The sequence below is a fragment of the Uloborus diversus genome, chromosome 2 (assembly GCF_026930045.1).
Source record: "Uloborus diversus isolate 005 chromosome 2, Udiv.v.3.1, whole genome shotgun sequence".
NCBI classification, from domain to species: domain Eukaryota; kingdom Metazoa; phylum Arthropoda; class Arachnida; order Araneae; family Uloboridae; genus Uloborus; species Uloborus diversus.
In genome coordinates this window covers 25281898-25299097 of record NC_072732.1, presented here as the reverse complement: position 1 = coordinate 25299097, position 17200 = coordinate 25281898, and the positions used below count along the sequence as shown (strand labels likewise).

General features: G+C 34.4%; 1 protein-coding gene across 1 annotated transcript in view; it reads left to right on the top strand.

The window, feature by feature from the left end:
• Positions 1–15320, top strand: part of LOC129216915 (MAGUK p55 subfamily member 7-like) — a 54768-nt gene extending 39448 nt beyond the window's left edge. Inside the window, 5 exon segments of the mRNA XM_054851133.1 lie at positions 222–302; positions 8177–8298; positions 8300–8380; positions 12526–12666; positions 14967–15320. Of these exon segments, the coding sequence (XP_054707108.1) occupies positions 222–302; positions 8177–8298; positions 8300–8380; positions 12526–12666; positions 14967–15149 (608 nt within the window). The 3' untranslated portion in view covers positions 15150–15320.
• Positions 15321–17200: the final 1880 nt, after the last annotated feature.

Genomic DNA, 17200 nt, shown 5'->3' with positions numbered 1-17200 from the left:
GAACTATTGAGTTCTATTAGAAGTTTTACTTAATGAAAATTGTTTTCTCCCCCAAAACTTTTAAGGCAGATAATTTTGATCCAACATCAAAAAGCTGCCATTTTTGGTTTACTATTTTACAAATAAGATGGTTGAACCTTGATTGAGTAAGCTGACAGATGCTCTAAAATTTTTTAATGGTGAATGAAGATGGTGAATGAAATGTTTATATGTGTTCTTAGGTCCTCCAGGTGTTGGACGAAATGAACTGAAGAGGAGACTAATTGCTTTTGATTCTGATCACTTCAGACAAACTATCCCTCGTAAGTAAACCAATTAGCATATCATGGTACAGTGAGATCTGTAAGTTGCAGGGGCGTAGCTAAGGGGGGGGTTTTGGGGACAAACCCCCCCCCCCCCCCGAAAAGTTAGTCTCAAAAAAAAAGAGAAAAAGAAGAGAGAAGAGAAAGAAAAAAAAAAGAAGAAAAGGAAAAAATTCCAAGCGATTATATATATATAAGAAGTAACCCCCCCCCCCTGAAAGTCGGGTCTAGCTACGCCACTGGTAAGTTGACCACTTGTGGTGCACTAATTTAGTGGTCAACTTGCAGAAGTTGATTTATATGATAAGGGTTAATTCCATGCTTGAAAAAAGCAGTCAACTTAGACAGGTGGTCAGCTTACAAGGGTTTTCAACTTCACAGGTTTTACTGTATGCTGTTTAGTGAAAACAATAATGAATGAAAAAGCTTCTTTATTGCACCAAGGTGTTGTTCCTCATGTTTAATGGGAAATAGTCTTGGTCGTTCAGAACTTAAAATACTAAAGCCTCTAATATTGTAATTACTACACTAAACTATATGCATAACACTATAAGCAATGCAGAGTGTATTGCCAATGTGCACACCTCTAAAGTCTATCCTGATTTGCTGTTCTTGAGACAGGAGTGCCAATGCCCCCTAAGAGCAAGGCGAAAACTCCCTAAATATTGCAAACCCCCAAAGCAGAACCCCTCTAAAAAAGAAAAATGCCCCTCAAAACAACTCCCCCCCCCCCTAAAAGTTTCAATGCCGCAGTCTGCGCCATGACTTCTGCTTGAGAGGATGTTTTCCTCAGCAATGTTGGTGGCTCTGACCTCTCTACGATTTTGTATCAATTTGATTAATTAGATCAGGGTTCGTACTCTCCTTCAAAACTCCTCCAATGCTCATTCATTTAGGAAATTTTTTGAAGGGCCCTTCAAACTCCTTCATTTTGGTTTGAACTCCTTCTTTCTTAGTTCAAGACTACATAGTCTTCCTCTATGATAGTAACTTAAAATACTTCGATCGACAACTTAACTTCATCACAAGGACGATTTTAATGAAGTAATTTCGTATATGTATTTTATTTTTTCATAAAGACATGATTGACAAATTGATCATAGAAGTTATAAAAGTTGAAGGTGAAAATACTATTAGTTGACTAAGACATTTCATAAATGAAGTAAACCATGCTTAAATGGTGCTTGGCTATTTTTTCAAGTATTATGATTATTGCTTTTCCATTCACCCCACTCTCAGCTGCAACAGTCAGTTTGTCTAATTATTATTTAAATATTTAAAAATATATAAGCAGATGTACTATAAGTGATTGTGTTAAAAAACAATCGTTTAGCAAATCGCAGTTATGATATTGAGTCATCCACAAGTGATGTCATGACTTGAGGGGGAGACGGGTTCGGGAAATTGTGACAAGGGGAGGAGAGAAGGTGACAAAAAAATAACATCATCTAGTTATTATAACAATATGTTTATAAAAGTATGACATGACAAGAGGAGTAGTAAGATCAAGTGTGATACTTTGTGACAAAGGGGAAGAGGGTCAAACATGTTGAAAAAAGTGCGACATCATTTAAGGACAGCCCATTAGTACTCCTTCAAAATCTCATTTTACTCCTTCAAAACTGCTCCAAAACTCCTTCATTTTATTTCTGAAATTGAGTACGAACCCTGTAGATGTACACTACAATAGGCAGTTAAAAACTCATTTAACTCTTTTCCTGCCGGCCTTTTGCCGCAGCGTGATGCTAAGGAGTTATTAATAATTTTTTAAATATAAATTATACCCTTTGCCGAGACGGTCGGCAAAGGGGCAATGTATTGGCAGCCAATGTGTAAAAGTTTTATGCTAAATAGCACATCATTTTTGGCCAAGCACTAATTCTGCCTGTGACTGATAAAGTCGGATTAAAATGCTTCGATGTCCGACTGCTCCAGTCACAAGACGCCCAATGGAAACTGTATGAGCAGTCCTGAGGGTAGGTGAGCGGCAGCAAGCAAGGGGTGGCAACCTACTTGTAAGTTATGCATTTTTACTTTCTTCTATATCTAATATATAGAAGAAAGTATTGGATTCGTGCAAATTTTCGAATTTCGAATTTTGACGGATTCGAACGTTTTGAGGTGTGCTGAGTTCATTTCGACTATTTTTGGAAAATGTCTGTCTGTCTGTGTGTGTGTGTGTATGTATGTATGTGTGTGTGTATGTATGTGTGTCACGTCTGTGTGTGACCAGTTTTTTGTGGCCGCTCTACAGCAAAAACTACCGCATGAAATCGAACGAAATTTGGTACACATATGTGCCCGTATGTGAACTTGTGCCCATTGGTTTTTGGCGCGAATTCCTCCAAGGGGGGTGGAGCAATGGGACGTTTTTTGAGTTACGCGTGCTTGCTATTCCTCAGGAAGTAACTGGCGGAATCAAACAAAATTTGGTCCATATGTTGCCATTAACAGGAGCAGGTGCTGATTCAATTTTGGTGTCAATAACTCAAAGGGGGGTTCAGCTATAGAACGTTTTTTGTCGTCAATTGTGACTGCTGTATCTCAAGAAATAACGAACGGAATCAAACAAAAATTTTTTGACAAGTAGCCCTTAGTGGGTATAAGAGCTGATTTTATTTTGGTGTCAACAGCTAAAAAGGGGGTAGCGCAATCGCCCGTTCTTTTTTTCCATTGTGAGTGCCCTATCTCAAGAAGTAATTCTACGTTCTGGTTGAAATTTGGAATATATGTGAATCCATGTGTAAACAGACTTTGGTTCAATTTTGACGCCAATCGCTCCAAGAGGTGTTGATTTTTTTTTTTTTTTGCGAATAAAAATAGCTTTATTAATGCAACAATAAGAAAGATAAATCGTAATAGAATGTCGTCTGCCTATTTCTCGTGATTTTAATTGAATGGAAATGATCGGAAATATTATCTCAATGATTTAAAGTTTTTATCTGTTGCCATCTTATGTTTGTTAACAAATAAAATATTTGTAATTAATTCAAGCAAGGCTTTTAAAATAACTTTCAATTTTCGCTCTTTGCTTTGCTTTTGTAATAATTCAGACATTGGGATGGTCGTCAAGTTTTTGCATGTGTAATTTTGTTTTTGTTGGGAATATTGCTTCCTCGTTAAGCATGGGGAGGGATCAGAATTATAAGAAAGATATAGAAGAAAGTTTCGTGATGGCCACAACATACTAGTTTTTAAGTGGGGGAGGGGAATCTTCATTGATAAGCTCAACTTGTTGCCCTTGGATTTTTTTATTTATTATGTTTTTTTTTTGTGTTAAATTTGTGTGTCATGTAAAAAAAAATTCCTGCATCATAATTACATTTCCAAAAAATAAGGAAATAAAATTGGATAAGTCAATTTTTACTTTCTTCTATATCTAATATATAGAAGAAAGTATTGGATTCGTGCAAATTTTCGAATTTCGAATTTTGACGGATTCGAACATTTTGAGGTGTGCTGAGTTCATTTCGACTATTTTTGGAAAATGTCTGTCTGTCTGTGTGTGTGTGTGTATGTATGTATGTGTGTGTATGTATGTATGTGTGTGTGTATGTATGTGTGTCACGTCTGTCTGTGACCAGTTTTTTGTGGCCGCTCTACAGCAAAAACTACCGCATGAAATCGAACGAAATTTGGTACACATATGTGCCCGTATGTGAACTTGTGCCCATTGGTTTTTGGCGCGAATTCCTCCAAGGGGGGTGGAGCAATCGGACGTTTTTTGAGTTACGCGTGCTTGCTATTCCTCAGGAAGTAACTGGCGGAATCAAACAAAATTTGGTCCATATGTTGCCAATACTAGGAACAGGTGCTGATTCAATTTTGGTGTCAATAACTCAAACGGGGGTTGAGCTATAGAACATTTTTTTGTCGTCAATTGTGACTGCAGTATCTCAAGAAATAATGAACGGAATGAAAGAAAAATTTATCGGCAAGTAGCCCTTAGTGGGTATAAGAGCTGATTTTATTTTGGTGTCAACAGCTAAAAAGGGGGTAGCGCAATCGCCCGTTCTTTTTTTCCATTGTGAGTGCCCTATCTCAAGAAGTAATTCTACGTTCTGGTTGAAATTTGGAATATATGTGAATCCATATGTAAACAGACTTTGGTTCAATTTTGACGCCAATCGCTCCAAGAGGTGTTGATTTTTTTTTTTTTTTTTTTTGCGGATAAAAATAGCTTTATTAATGCAACAATAAGAAAGATAAATCGTAATAGATTGTCGTCTGCGTATTTCTCGCGATTTTAATTGTATGGAAATGATCGGAAATATTATCTCAATGATTTAAAATTTTTAACTGTTGCCATCTTATGTTTGTTAACAAATAAAATATTTGTAATTAATTCAAGCAAGGCTTTTAAAATAACTTTCAATTTTCGCTCTTTGCTTTGCTTTTGCAATAATTCAGACATTGGGATGGTAGTCAAGTTTTTGCATGTGTAATTTTGTTTCTGTTGGGAATATTGCTTCCTCGTCAAGCATGGGGAGGGATCAGAAAAAAAAAGAAAAATATAGAAGAAAGTTTCGTGATGGCCACAACATACTAGTTGATTATGTTGTGTATATCAACTTTTGACAGTTCATCTCTGATATTTTTCCTATTAACTCATAAACATTTGCAATTTGTGTCATAAGTAAATAAATACATTAACTTATAGGTAATTTTCTACAAAGTTCAAACATTTTTTTCCTTTCAGACTATTTTTTATTGTAGAAGTTGCTATGGTCATTTATGTGATGTACTATTTCGTTTGTTAATTAAAAGTCTTTCTATTTTTTTAAATGTGCATTCAGTTTTCAAGAATTGTACTGATATTTTTACAAAAAGTAGGAAGGTAATTTCGAACTTGAATGAATTATTCATGTACCCAAAGAGTAAGAATGTCAAATGATTTGAATGTATTTTTTTTATAAAATTCTTACTAGTTCTTGGTTTTAGTCTGTGAGAAAAATACAAGGGTTTGTTAAAATTAATTTTTATTTCCTTTAAGTCAAAATAAAACTTTTTTTGAAACCAAAAAAAAAAAAAAAAAAAAAGCTCTGACTTTTTCCCTGATTAGGTCCACTAAATTTCCCTGAGTTATGTTGCTAATGAAAATGATTAAGGTTTTCCTCTCTTTGCTCTACTTGAAAATCATTGTACTTTTATATTAAATGCAGTATTTATAACGTTTTAAGCTGCTAATTAAAAATATATTTTTAAAGGATGCTGCTTTTTTTTTAAAGTAGTAATTATAAAAGCATATCCAGTGAACTTCATTGAAAGAAAAAAAAAAATCAAATAATATATCAAATTATCTACATGGAAATATTATGGAAAATTTAAAGTAACCAGTAACCATTCATAAGAGTTTTAAGAAATTATTAAAATCTCTCTTAAAGACATATGGCTAATTATGATAAAACTAAAAAGTTTATTGTAAAAAAAATTGAACTAAATTTTAAAGCAGTATACTAATTGCTGCAAGGATAACAGTTAAAAGTATAGAAGTTATGTAATTATTCTTATGTATTCATTAGAAGCTATTCTCTAATCAAGAACTAATGTTTAATGAATGAACACAGCATTTTTCTATTAAAAAGTTGTAAAAAATATGTATATTATGTATATAAAAATTTCAAATGATTTCATTATTTGTGAGTAAAAAATCCTAGATTACATTTTTAACAAACAATTTTAAGTGCAAAAAAAAAAAAAAAAAAAAGCAATCAATTAATTTCAAAAATAAATAACATGACATAAAAATAAAAGAATTTTTTATATGGTGGGGGGAGGGGAATCTGCAGTGACAGCAAATAATACAATGGTAAAAAACAAGTTCGTTTTGATTTCACATACAATTTCAGCAAATAATTAAACATGTGAAGAATTAGTTATTTTTAGGCTATAATAAAAATGAATCTAAAAAATAAATATTTCTTCTTAAAACCATTTTTGTATGCGGACATCTTCAAAAAAAAAGAGAAGTAATAGCAAGTGCGTTTTTTTTTTTAAATTCTCAGTGTGAATACACAAATCCATGGATAATGGAACAACAATATAACTACAGTATTACAAACAGTACAATGGAGATTGCTTCTTCTTTTGCCTGTGGGGTTGTTTATTTCATAGAGCATGGACCCCCCCCCCCCCCCACTCCCTGAAAGGAAAATGCAAGCTACTTAAAATAAACAATCTTATGAATAATGAAGCAACACTTGCTAATGGATCTTGGTGTAAATTATGGTTCTATACTTTGACATTACGGGAAAAAAAGCAGATAATCTGCTCAGTGTAAATTCTGCACCAGGCCCAAGTCCAGCTTTTCATAAAGGGAGGGGTTTTAAGCTTTAAATCTTCACTCAAAAAAGGTTGGTTGGGGGGTTGGGGGAGGGATTTCAATCCTTCACAAACTTCAGGTTTTTTACTTAAAATGCCGATCCAACTATGTTTTTTTAAAATTAAATTTGTTTACTGTGCGGCATATTGCACTTTGTATGAAAAACTGTCCACATACATGTATAAAAGGTTTTATGTTTTGAAATAATGCTTGATAAACAAAACAATAAAGAGCTTATTATAGATGCAAATAGCATTGAAATATTCTTCCATAATAGTTTTTTCAGAATATTATTCCTGTTAGTTAAAGCTCTAAGTGTCGTTGCAGAAAAACTTCAGAGAAAAAGTTTTCTTTCTACTTTCTTCTATATCTAATATATAGAAGAAAGTATTGGATTTGTGCAAATTTTCGAATTTCGACAGATTTGAACATTTTTAGGTGTGCTGAGTCCATTTCGGCCACTTTTGGAAAATGTCTCTGTGTGTGTGTGTGTCACGTGTGTGACTAGTTTTTTTCGTGGCTGCTCTACTGCAAAAACTACCGTATGAAATCAAACGAAATTTGGTACACATATGTACCCCTATAAGCTTGAACCCATTGGTTTTTGGCGCGAATTCTTCCAAGGCGGGGTGGAGCAATGGGACATTTCTTGAGTCATGAGTGCCTGCTATTCCCCTGGAGCTATCTAGTGGAATTAAACAAAATTTGGTTCATATGTTTCCCCTAACAGGTACAGGTGCTGGTTCAATTTTGGTATCAATAGCTGAAACGGGGATTGAGATATAGAAAAATTTTTGTCGTCAATTGTGACTGCTGTATCTCAAGAAATAATGAACGGCATCAAACATAAATTTGTCCACAAGTATCCCTTAGAGGGTATAAGAACTGATTATATTTTGGCTCAACAGCTGAAAAGCTGTTGTCTTGGCTTATCTTTTTTTGCGGAACTTTTTCACAGAGTTGTTTTTGAAATGGCTCCTAAGCGATTGAAAAGCTATACTGCAGCCTTTAAGTTTAAGGTAATAAAGGCAAAAGCAATTGGAAATAATCTTGCTGCCAGAGAGTTTGACACTGAGGAGAGATGCGTTTGTCGTTGGAAATCGGATAAATTAACCATCGAAAGTGATGGCCAATCGAGGGATGCCGAAGGCAAAATGGGGATTTAAAAAAATATTTCATTATCGGTAATTAAAAATAATAACGAGAATTTTTTTTCCCCATTTAATCCAGTTTTCTTTATTACTGATTGTGCTTTAAGTTTAATGTGTGCACGCTTATGGAGGGTGCGGCACTTATTCCCGAAAATACGGTACTTCATTTTGCAAAGCAATTTGTTTTCGTTTAATCTTCTTTGATTTCTTTTTTTCCCCGTAGTTCTCTAATTTTTCCCTGATTGATGAAATTACTTGAACTTTCCCTGATTTTCTGGTTCTGTCACCACCCTATGCAAGTTTTGTTGCCACAAACACACACACACACACACACAGACATTACAAAATTATAGTAAAATGCATGTGTTTAAATTCTTAAGCATTGTTTGTTTTATTTGCAGATACTAGTCGGCCAAAATACCCCTGGGAAGTTGATGGAAAGGAATATTTTTTCTCCTCAAAAGAAAGCATACAAGAAGAAATTAAGTTGGGTTGGTTTGTGGAGTATGGACAATATAAAGGCAAATTTTTATGGAACTAGTCTTGAAACTGTCAAATCCATCATCAATGCTGGTTACGTATGTGTAATGACTCCACACCCACAGGTATCTTTTTTTTTTCTTCTGAGCAATTTTGAATTACTTGTTATATTCACTTGACCATAGTTGATTGTCCTATCCTATTTATGTTTTGTTGAAATGCATTTTTGGCTGACAAATTTGGCCAAAAATGAAACAACAAAAGCTACAGAACTATGACAACCAATTTTTTTTCCCCAAACGGAACAATAGGGTGGGTCGAAAAACACTTTTTTTTCTAATCAATTTCTAATAGCTCAGAAAACTTGTGCATTGGCATCCTAATCACGGGAAAAATGAATAAAATTTTTAAATAACTTTTAAAATTGCACAACAGCCCTCAAGTTGAGATAAAATAGAAAAAAATCATCAATTTTAAAAGGCATATTTTTTTCCGAAAAATAATTTACTTCATTTCTAATACAAAAAAATACTTTGTAATTACCGAAATGTATCTTAGTATTTTAGTCAAATTTTCATTTTGATAAAAAAAAAACCACTGTTATTTCTTCTGATTTTTTTTTTTTTTTTTTTTTGCCCCATGCAGATCGTATTTGGACAAATTGCTCCAATGTAAACTACATTGAATCGGTAGTGACGTCATTCGGGCGATTCACTCATCTGAAGTGGATTGAGTTTTGGTTTGTTCCTGCATGTGATAACCGTGAGATGTTTTCTCAAGTTTTCGTGAGTGGCAACAGTGCTTGTTATTTTGCACAAGCGATTAAAATTTCGAATGTTGATTGTTCCATGTATTTTCACGGTATTTAATGCTGCAAGTTTGAGAAATCGCTCTCTTCCTTATTTTTGTTGTGTGAGATGTCTGCGCGTTCGTGTCGTCCTATCCAGTTCAAATGAAAATGGCGTAATTATTTAGAATGTCCTATTTCGTGAAGATGCATTTTTTCTAAAGTAATTTGAAATAAGTTCTTAGCCATTTTTGACGAGATGTTGTTCGTTTCAGTATAATGTTATATTTTTAATGTTCCTGTTGAACTGGATTCAATTTAAGTCAAATATATTGTCTAAGTATTAGCTCATTCAACATGCTAAAATAAAAGGATATTTTTCTTCGGGACTTTGTTTGTCATGTGTTTATTTCAACTGCTACCGAGGTCTGAAATGCTTCCTTCAGCCCTAAAATGTATAGAAAAAAACTTAGGGCACATTTTCGATCATTTGAATTGACGCAGAAAGCCTTAAAATGCCATTTTTAAAGTAAAAGTTGTATTATTTCAAAAATTCTTAAGCTGACATAAAACAATAAAAATATACTATTAAATATCCGTTTTAATGTTTTACATACATTTCTCTTATGCTGAAATGACTCAGGACTCACCACGTGCTGGCCCGTCATTTCAAATTTTTCCCGGGGGGGGGGGGAGGTGCAAATTCAATGGATGTTTCAATGGAAAACCACAAAAATCACACCCACCCAAATGTAAATACATTTATTTCTCAAAGCCATGGTGGGGGGGGGGGAGGGCAATGGACCACCACTTGACCCCCTAATTAATGAGTCTGAACAGGTGGCGGTGGCACAAAGTCGAGTTCAACTCACCACCTTAAACAATAAACCAATTCATTATGCTGAAGTTCTTTAATTCTGACTTCGTATCAGATGTTCTTCATCAGAATTTACTGTGACCTTCAGAGTTCTCCTGCTTGCAACAGTTTCTTGCAGCCTCTGTCTCAAGTTTTGCACATACTAAGCTATGGCAGGGCTTTGACTTTCAATGAAGTTCAAAGTCTTCTGTTGCCATATTTGACAACAATGGCAGTGGTATCAGTTTACACTTAAGACGATCAATAAGTTCAGAATCTCTGCGGTTTGAAAATTAATTAATGAAAGCTTGAAGAATCTAACGTGACATACTACTGTCGGCTCATTTCAGACTTTCAATATTCTCCTGTAGCCTAATTCTCGAATGTGCTGTGTGTAGCCTAATATCATCTTCACATCATGATCTATGGACCACAAAAGAACAAGTTTCTATGAATGACGGAATCAAGGATTTCTTTTAATGTTGTTTGGTAAATGTCATGTTGTTTGAATGACCTTTAGTACATGCTTTGGACCGTCTTTCACCGCGTAATGCATCTTAATATCAAACCAAATGGGAGCGTAGGTCTTTACTATATTTTTTCCAGCTTCTGCATTACGCTTGTCGGACTAATTTGAGAAACATTAAGTCCTAACACCCAGTTAACTGTTGGGAATAACTGCGGGGTCTGGGATTCTTAACAGCTAATTCTGGCTCACTTGTTGAAAGAATTTCTATTCTTGGGGTTTGGAAATTTCAACGAAAAGGTGAAATTTCCATGCCATACTTAGTCAGTAAAGAGATGTTTAAAACTTGTGACAGAGACTGGTAGAAAAGTTTGTGGGCATAAAAACCCTAATGGTTTTTTGAGTAGACAATATTCATATGAAGATCTGTGATGAAAAATTTGATACTAAGTCAAAACTTAAAGAACTTCAACAGAACAATCACATGCAAATTGGTTGGCTGGTTGGGTAGGGGGGCGGGAGAACTCTACTTGCTGCTACCTCCACGTGGTGAGTCCCGAGTCAATTTAACCTAGTGGAAAAATAAGTAAAGTTTAATATTCATTGAAAGTCAAAGCCCTGCCATAACTTGAATATTTGATACCACACTCAATGGGTAGAGAGATAAGCAAAACTTGTGACAGAAGCTGAAGGAAATGTCCCAAGCGTGAAAACCAAGAAGGTTTTCATAGTAAATAACAATCAGATCAAGAACTTTTGATAAGAATCCAGACTTTAAAGAACTTCAGCATAATGAATCACATCAAAATTGGTTGGTTGACTGGGTAGGGTGGTGAAGGGGGGGGGGGGGGCTCGACTTGCTGAAACCGCTACCTGATGAGGCCCATTTAGGGGATCAGGTAGTGGTCCATTGCTCCCCACCATGGCTTTGAGAAATGCATTTACATTTCAGTGGGCGTGATTTTTTCTGTTTTCCGTTGAAACTTTCATTGAATTTGTACCTTTTAACCCCCCCCCCCCCTCCCTCCCCCCGGCAAAATTTCAAATGACAGGCCTGTTCATGGTGAGTTCAGGGGGAGGGGGTTCATTTCAGTATAAGAAAAATGTATGTAAGACATTAAAACGGATGTTTAATAGTATATTTCTATAGCTTTTTGTCAGTGTAAAAGTTTCTTAAATAATATAATTTTTACTTCAAAAATGGTATTTTAAGGCTTTCTTCAAATGAGTGATAATGTGCTCCTAATTTTTTCTATACATTTCGGTAATTACAAAGTGTATTTTTTATACTATTAGAAATGAAGTAAATTATTTTTTAAAAAAAATTTGTCTTTAAAAATTGCCGATTTTTTAATTTTTTCTCAACTTGAAGGCTCTTGCGCAATTTTAAAAGTTATTTCGAATTTTTAAAATTATTTTTCCCGTTATTAGGATGCCAATGTGCAAGTTTTCCACGCTATTAGAAATGGATTAGAAATAAAAAGTGGCTTTCAACCCACCTTACTGAACAATATGGACATAGACAACTTGTAGTTTCAGCAGGACCGTGCTACATGCACACAGTGGATGCCATGATGCACATTCTGCATGAGCGATTTGAGGGTACGGTTCATTCTTGCAGAGGTGACGTCAGTTGGCCACTTAAGTTCGTGCAATTTGACCCAGCTAGATTTTTTCTTGTTTGATTTCCTGAAGTCATAAGTCTATGCAATTGAGGCGCAACTGACTAATACCCTTAAAGTGAACATAACCCATGCCGTTGCTAAAATTCAGCCGAATCTACACAGCAGAGTCATTGAAAACTGGACCACTCCGATTGGCAACACTGTGAGAAGTCCTGGTAGATAGTTAAAAGGTATTATATTTCATCAAAATGTCATACATGAACCTGAATTCTGTTAATATTTCACATACAGCTTGTTTATTCCATGTCAACATCTGTGCGCTTGTATTACCCTCCCCCCCCCCCCCCCCTTGAAAAAAAAAAAAAAACTCAAATTTTGCATACAAACCATGTGCTAGTCATTTCAGTTTTTCAAAGTCCTTTAGTTCCACGTAAAATATGTAAATTTTAGTCACAACAGATTAGAAAATACTTGACAAGTTTTGCATGATGTATCCTATCTTGTTAAAACTAAACTTCTCATTATCTTTTTTTTAGGCTTTGAAGGTTTTAAGAACGCCAGAAATTAAGCCTTATCTCATTTTTATAAAGCCTCCTCCTCTTGATATTTTGAAAGAAACAAGAATAAGAGCAAATGCAAGGTCAACATTTGACGAGTTTCATTCACGAGGTTTTACGGTAAATATGTTTTCAAGCTCACTTACTCCAAATCTTGCTCTTAAAGTATATAATGTATTTGAACCGTGAATCTCTACATAAAATATTTGCTCTCTATTTAGTACTTCTCTTCAGAATTAAAAGAAAAAAAAATGTTTTGTAACTCAGTGTACAATGATTTTGCACAATGTTGGAAGTTAAGAGAAATATCCAAATGTTACCAAAAACTTTCATAACTGAAAGCCTCTCATGTCCTTTGCCCCACTTTCTATTCCAAACGTATTTACAACGTTGGATTTTTAAGTTTAACATCAAGGTATGGAGAATCCCTTCACACAATAATAAGTAAGTATAATCAATGCAATTCCCTTAGCACCGGAACGGCAAGAAAAACTAATAAAAATGGCTAACTTTTTGACAGTAATTGCCAAAATAAAAAATTTGGAGATAACCAGTACCCAAATGGTTGGTGAGCATCTCCTCTGTCTTGAGGCAAGAGATAGTACTAGTCACCTTGGTAGGTACTGCCTACAGCATGATTTATTTAGAAAGACTTTTCAATGGAAGCCTACCTACATCTCTTTGCTTCTCACTGCCTCGTATGACTCTTCTGAAGTATAAGAAAAAATAAAGAAAATAAAGAATGAGAGCAAAAATATTTTCATGGTGAAAAAAAAAATACATATTTTTAAGTCAATACCTCATGCAAGGGTGGATCCTGCATCTGGTTTTGGAGGAGTTCATTTCAGGAAGTAGGAAAGTGCCATTTTTGAGTAAAAATGGGAGGTCATAGGTGGTTTTTTCGAAATAGAAGTCCCCAAAACTCAGTTTTAGGCTATCTTTTGTCACTTGGGGAAGAGGGGGGGGGGGTGTTTCCATTCAGTTTGCACTTGTTGAAAAGTCATTCTTGGCAATTTTTTCTGGCCACATTGCCATTTCAGTTAGCACTACAAATTCTCAATTGGATCTAGGCCCAGTGATTGAGATGGCCAATCGAAAACCTTATCGTCCGCTTTGGGGGTAATTGCCGTGTTGGAATACCCATCAACAAGAAAGATTTGTACTGATAGAAGCATATGACTTTCCATTATGCCCAAAAACCATTTATGACCCTTAATACCCTTTATTTTGACAAAGAAACCATTGCAGACCAGAGGTGCCGCGAGCAAAGATAGGCCCTTTGTCAGTTTGGTCGCTTGGCCCACTCCCCCAATTAAACTTGCACTACACGGATTCTAAGTGGGGCTCCACCAAGGGCCGGGCCCCTTGTTTCCGATTACGCTGACATGATCTCTTGTCAGCTCTGTTTTAGACCAGTGGAAACAGCCCATACCATAATGCGTTATGCCATCAATGTTTAATTGTAGGAATTTGGTAATAATTAAGGGCAGGGTTGGGTTTTTTGCCGGCAAAAAGGTATTTTTGCCGGGACAATGGAAAAAACCATGGCAAAAATGGAAAAAAATGGAAAAAATGGCAAAAACCTAATTGCAAATAAAGTAGCATTATAGAGTTATTCAAGAAATAGTGTCAATATAATATAAATAATGCACTTTAATATTTTAGTTAGTCTCTCCATGTTACTTCTAATTTATAAGCTAAAAAAAAAATAAAAAACAAATGTTAGAATTGCAAAACTTAAGATTTTAAATGTTTGCTAAAACAATTTTTTCAGATTGAGCCAATTCCTTCAATGCTAAAACAAAGAATGTTTACTTAAGCTTAGTAAATTAATAAAAAGATTGAATTCTAATTATATATATATACGTATATTTAATTAATCACTTTTTTTATCCCACTAAGATTTTTAAGCTATTTAATAACAGAATATTTACTTGAATATAGAAAAATATTAACTTTTCCTCACTAAAGAAATAATGCATTTTTTTTTCACTTACTGGGAAAATGGATAGCCAAGAGAAGAATTTAAAAAGAAGAAAAAAAAGCCGATCAACATGTGCATTCTATATTCACTCGACTTTTTAGTAATACTAGCTCACTCTACAGAAAATGGCAAAGCCTTTTATCAAAATCTTTTCATGCTTTTACTTTTATATAAAAGAAAAAAAAAACTGTCCGTAAGTTGTTAACACAAAATCTATTTTTGCCACTTTGGCAAAAACCTATTTTTGCGGGGCAGTTAAAAACCATGGTTTTTTTCCGCCCCCGGCAAAAGCTTGCCAACCCTGATTAAGGGGATATGTTTTTTTCGTGTTTTATTCTTAAAGATTACTATTGAAGACTTGTAAAGCATGTTTTTTTCAACGTCTTAGCCTTAAATTAATTGTACATGCATAAACAAAAACAATTTTCCTTTCCAGGATAATGAGTTTCACGAGATAATATATGGTGGTCACAAGCTAGAATTCTTGTATGGGCACATGTTTGATGCTGTGATCGTCAATGATGACCTGCTACGGGCATTCCAAGAACTCCTCCAGGTAACCAAGTTGGTAGAAACAGTGCCTCAATGGGTTCCTGCCAGTTGGGTGGCATCCAGCTAGAATAGAGTACAAACTAGTCCACATTGTTTTTGAAACTAGATCTTATTTTACAAACGCGTCCAAACTCATTTTGTAAAGGATATCCTAACGATGTTGCAGATAGCATTTAATGTGATGAGATTTTTTATATATTTGTAACTTTTATATATATACATGAATATAAATTGTACATAGTATAGAATAAATTATAATTTTTAGTTAACTCTTTTTTGACTTTTCAATGTCCTCAATAACACATTATGAGTGGATATACAGTCAAACTTCGATATAATGTAACTACCGGATCTTATCTTGTTCTGTCTGATGTATGAGTCTGCTTCTTGAACACAGGGATGAGAGTGGTCAGAGAGCAAAAAGGAGGAAATCCAAAAAAATTTCGTAAAAGGGATGATATCCAAAACCGCATCAAAATAGAACATAGAAGCCATGATATTCAAAAATTCAATAAAAAAAGGCTAATTTACCAGTTTTAAAGGTACTAGGTATTTAAGTATAAGTAAATTTTAAAATTAGGTCTGTTTGTAAAGTAAAAATTTACAAGAGAAAAATCTAAAATTTCTTTATATGGTAGAACAAACTTTTCACTGTAAGAATTGAAAATAAATAAATATATATGTATATAAACGATTGGTTATCTTTTTCCTTGCATTGGAACCCAAAATTTGTCTTCAAAAACTTCCTGATACGATTTCGGAATCAAAAGAACAACTTGCAGCCGCCTCATTTCATCATTAAATCTCGAAACTTTTAACAGTCTGTAAAGTCTAAACGGTTTGAGATTCACCATAAATATTTTTTACTTTCTTAAATACACAAAAAAAGTAACCATGCCAAGTTTCAATAAAATTCGAGACTGTGGGTACTATGCCACATTTTTTGATCGGCTTTTGCATTTTTTCCAAAATAAATTAAAGAAATAAAAATATTATTGAAATAATGAATAAAATAGGCAGATATAAGGTATCATATAGTGAAAAACCACCCACCATTAAAAATAATTGAAATACTTGCAGGATGCAAAAAGATTGAAATCTCAAACGAGGCATGCATATTTCGGCGCAGTATGTGTTTGACATCGTTGGCATGATTCCAAAACATACGTTTTTGGCAGCTATCGCTGAGGAGGAAGATTCGAGGGAGGAAAATAGAAATCGGAAACCGAAAATTTGAAAAAATCGGATTGTTTTCCGATTTTTGAGAAAAATAAGGCCTGAAAGAGACAAAAAAAGGAGGAAAGGTTCTAAAAGTCAACAGAAAAAGCCGGAATTCCGGCAAAAGCTGGAAAAATCTCATCCCTGTGAACAGTATATGTTTTGTTTCTATCATATTTAATTTGCAAAAGAACTTTTAAAAAGGGAATTTAAAAACTATTTCTGACTATTAACAGCTGCAAAATCCTTATTAGTCAGTTTCCACGGCATTCACCATTCTTTATTTATTGTAGAATAAGATTTTCTTGGTAATGACCAGGGCCGGATTTAGGGGAGGTCAGGCTGGGCTACTGCCCCGGGGCCCCCACAATAAATTTTTTACAAAATATCCTAACTTTCACGGGTCGGAAATATCGGATATATACATATATATCAAAATATTTGGATATATATCAAAGTATCGGATATTTTCGAAAATACGATGAATTTCGAGCTCATATTTTTATGCTTATCTGAAACACCATCGGAACGAAAAACTATTTTTACAGGCAAAAATATGTTCTTTGTAATGGTACGGACGAAACGAAAAGAAGATGCACGTTCACAAACTTTAGCTGCAGTGCAGTAAAAATAGGCTGTTTTTCATGTCAACGGTTTTGACAGCCACTTTGGATGGCAATATCGTTTAGAAAATCAATATTTACGCTCTGCAACTATAACGCATTAAAAATATGTATATTGATAATAGAATTACAAAGTACGAGCTTTTGAATCATTTGTATTCAGAATTTATGACATTCTAAAATCCAGAAAAGTTTCTCCACTGCATTTTTCTTGTGACAGCATGCCTGCTACACAAAAGTTAATGAACTCAAATTAAAAAAAAAAAAAACTAGAACG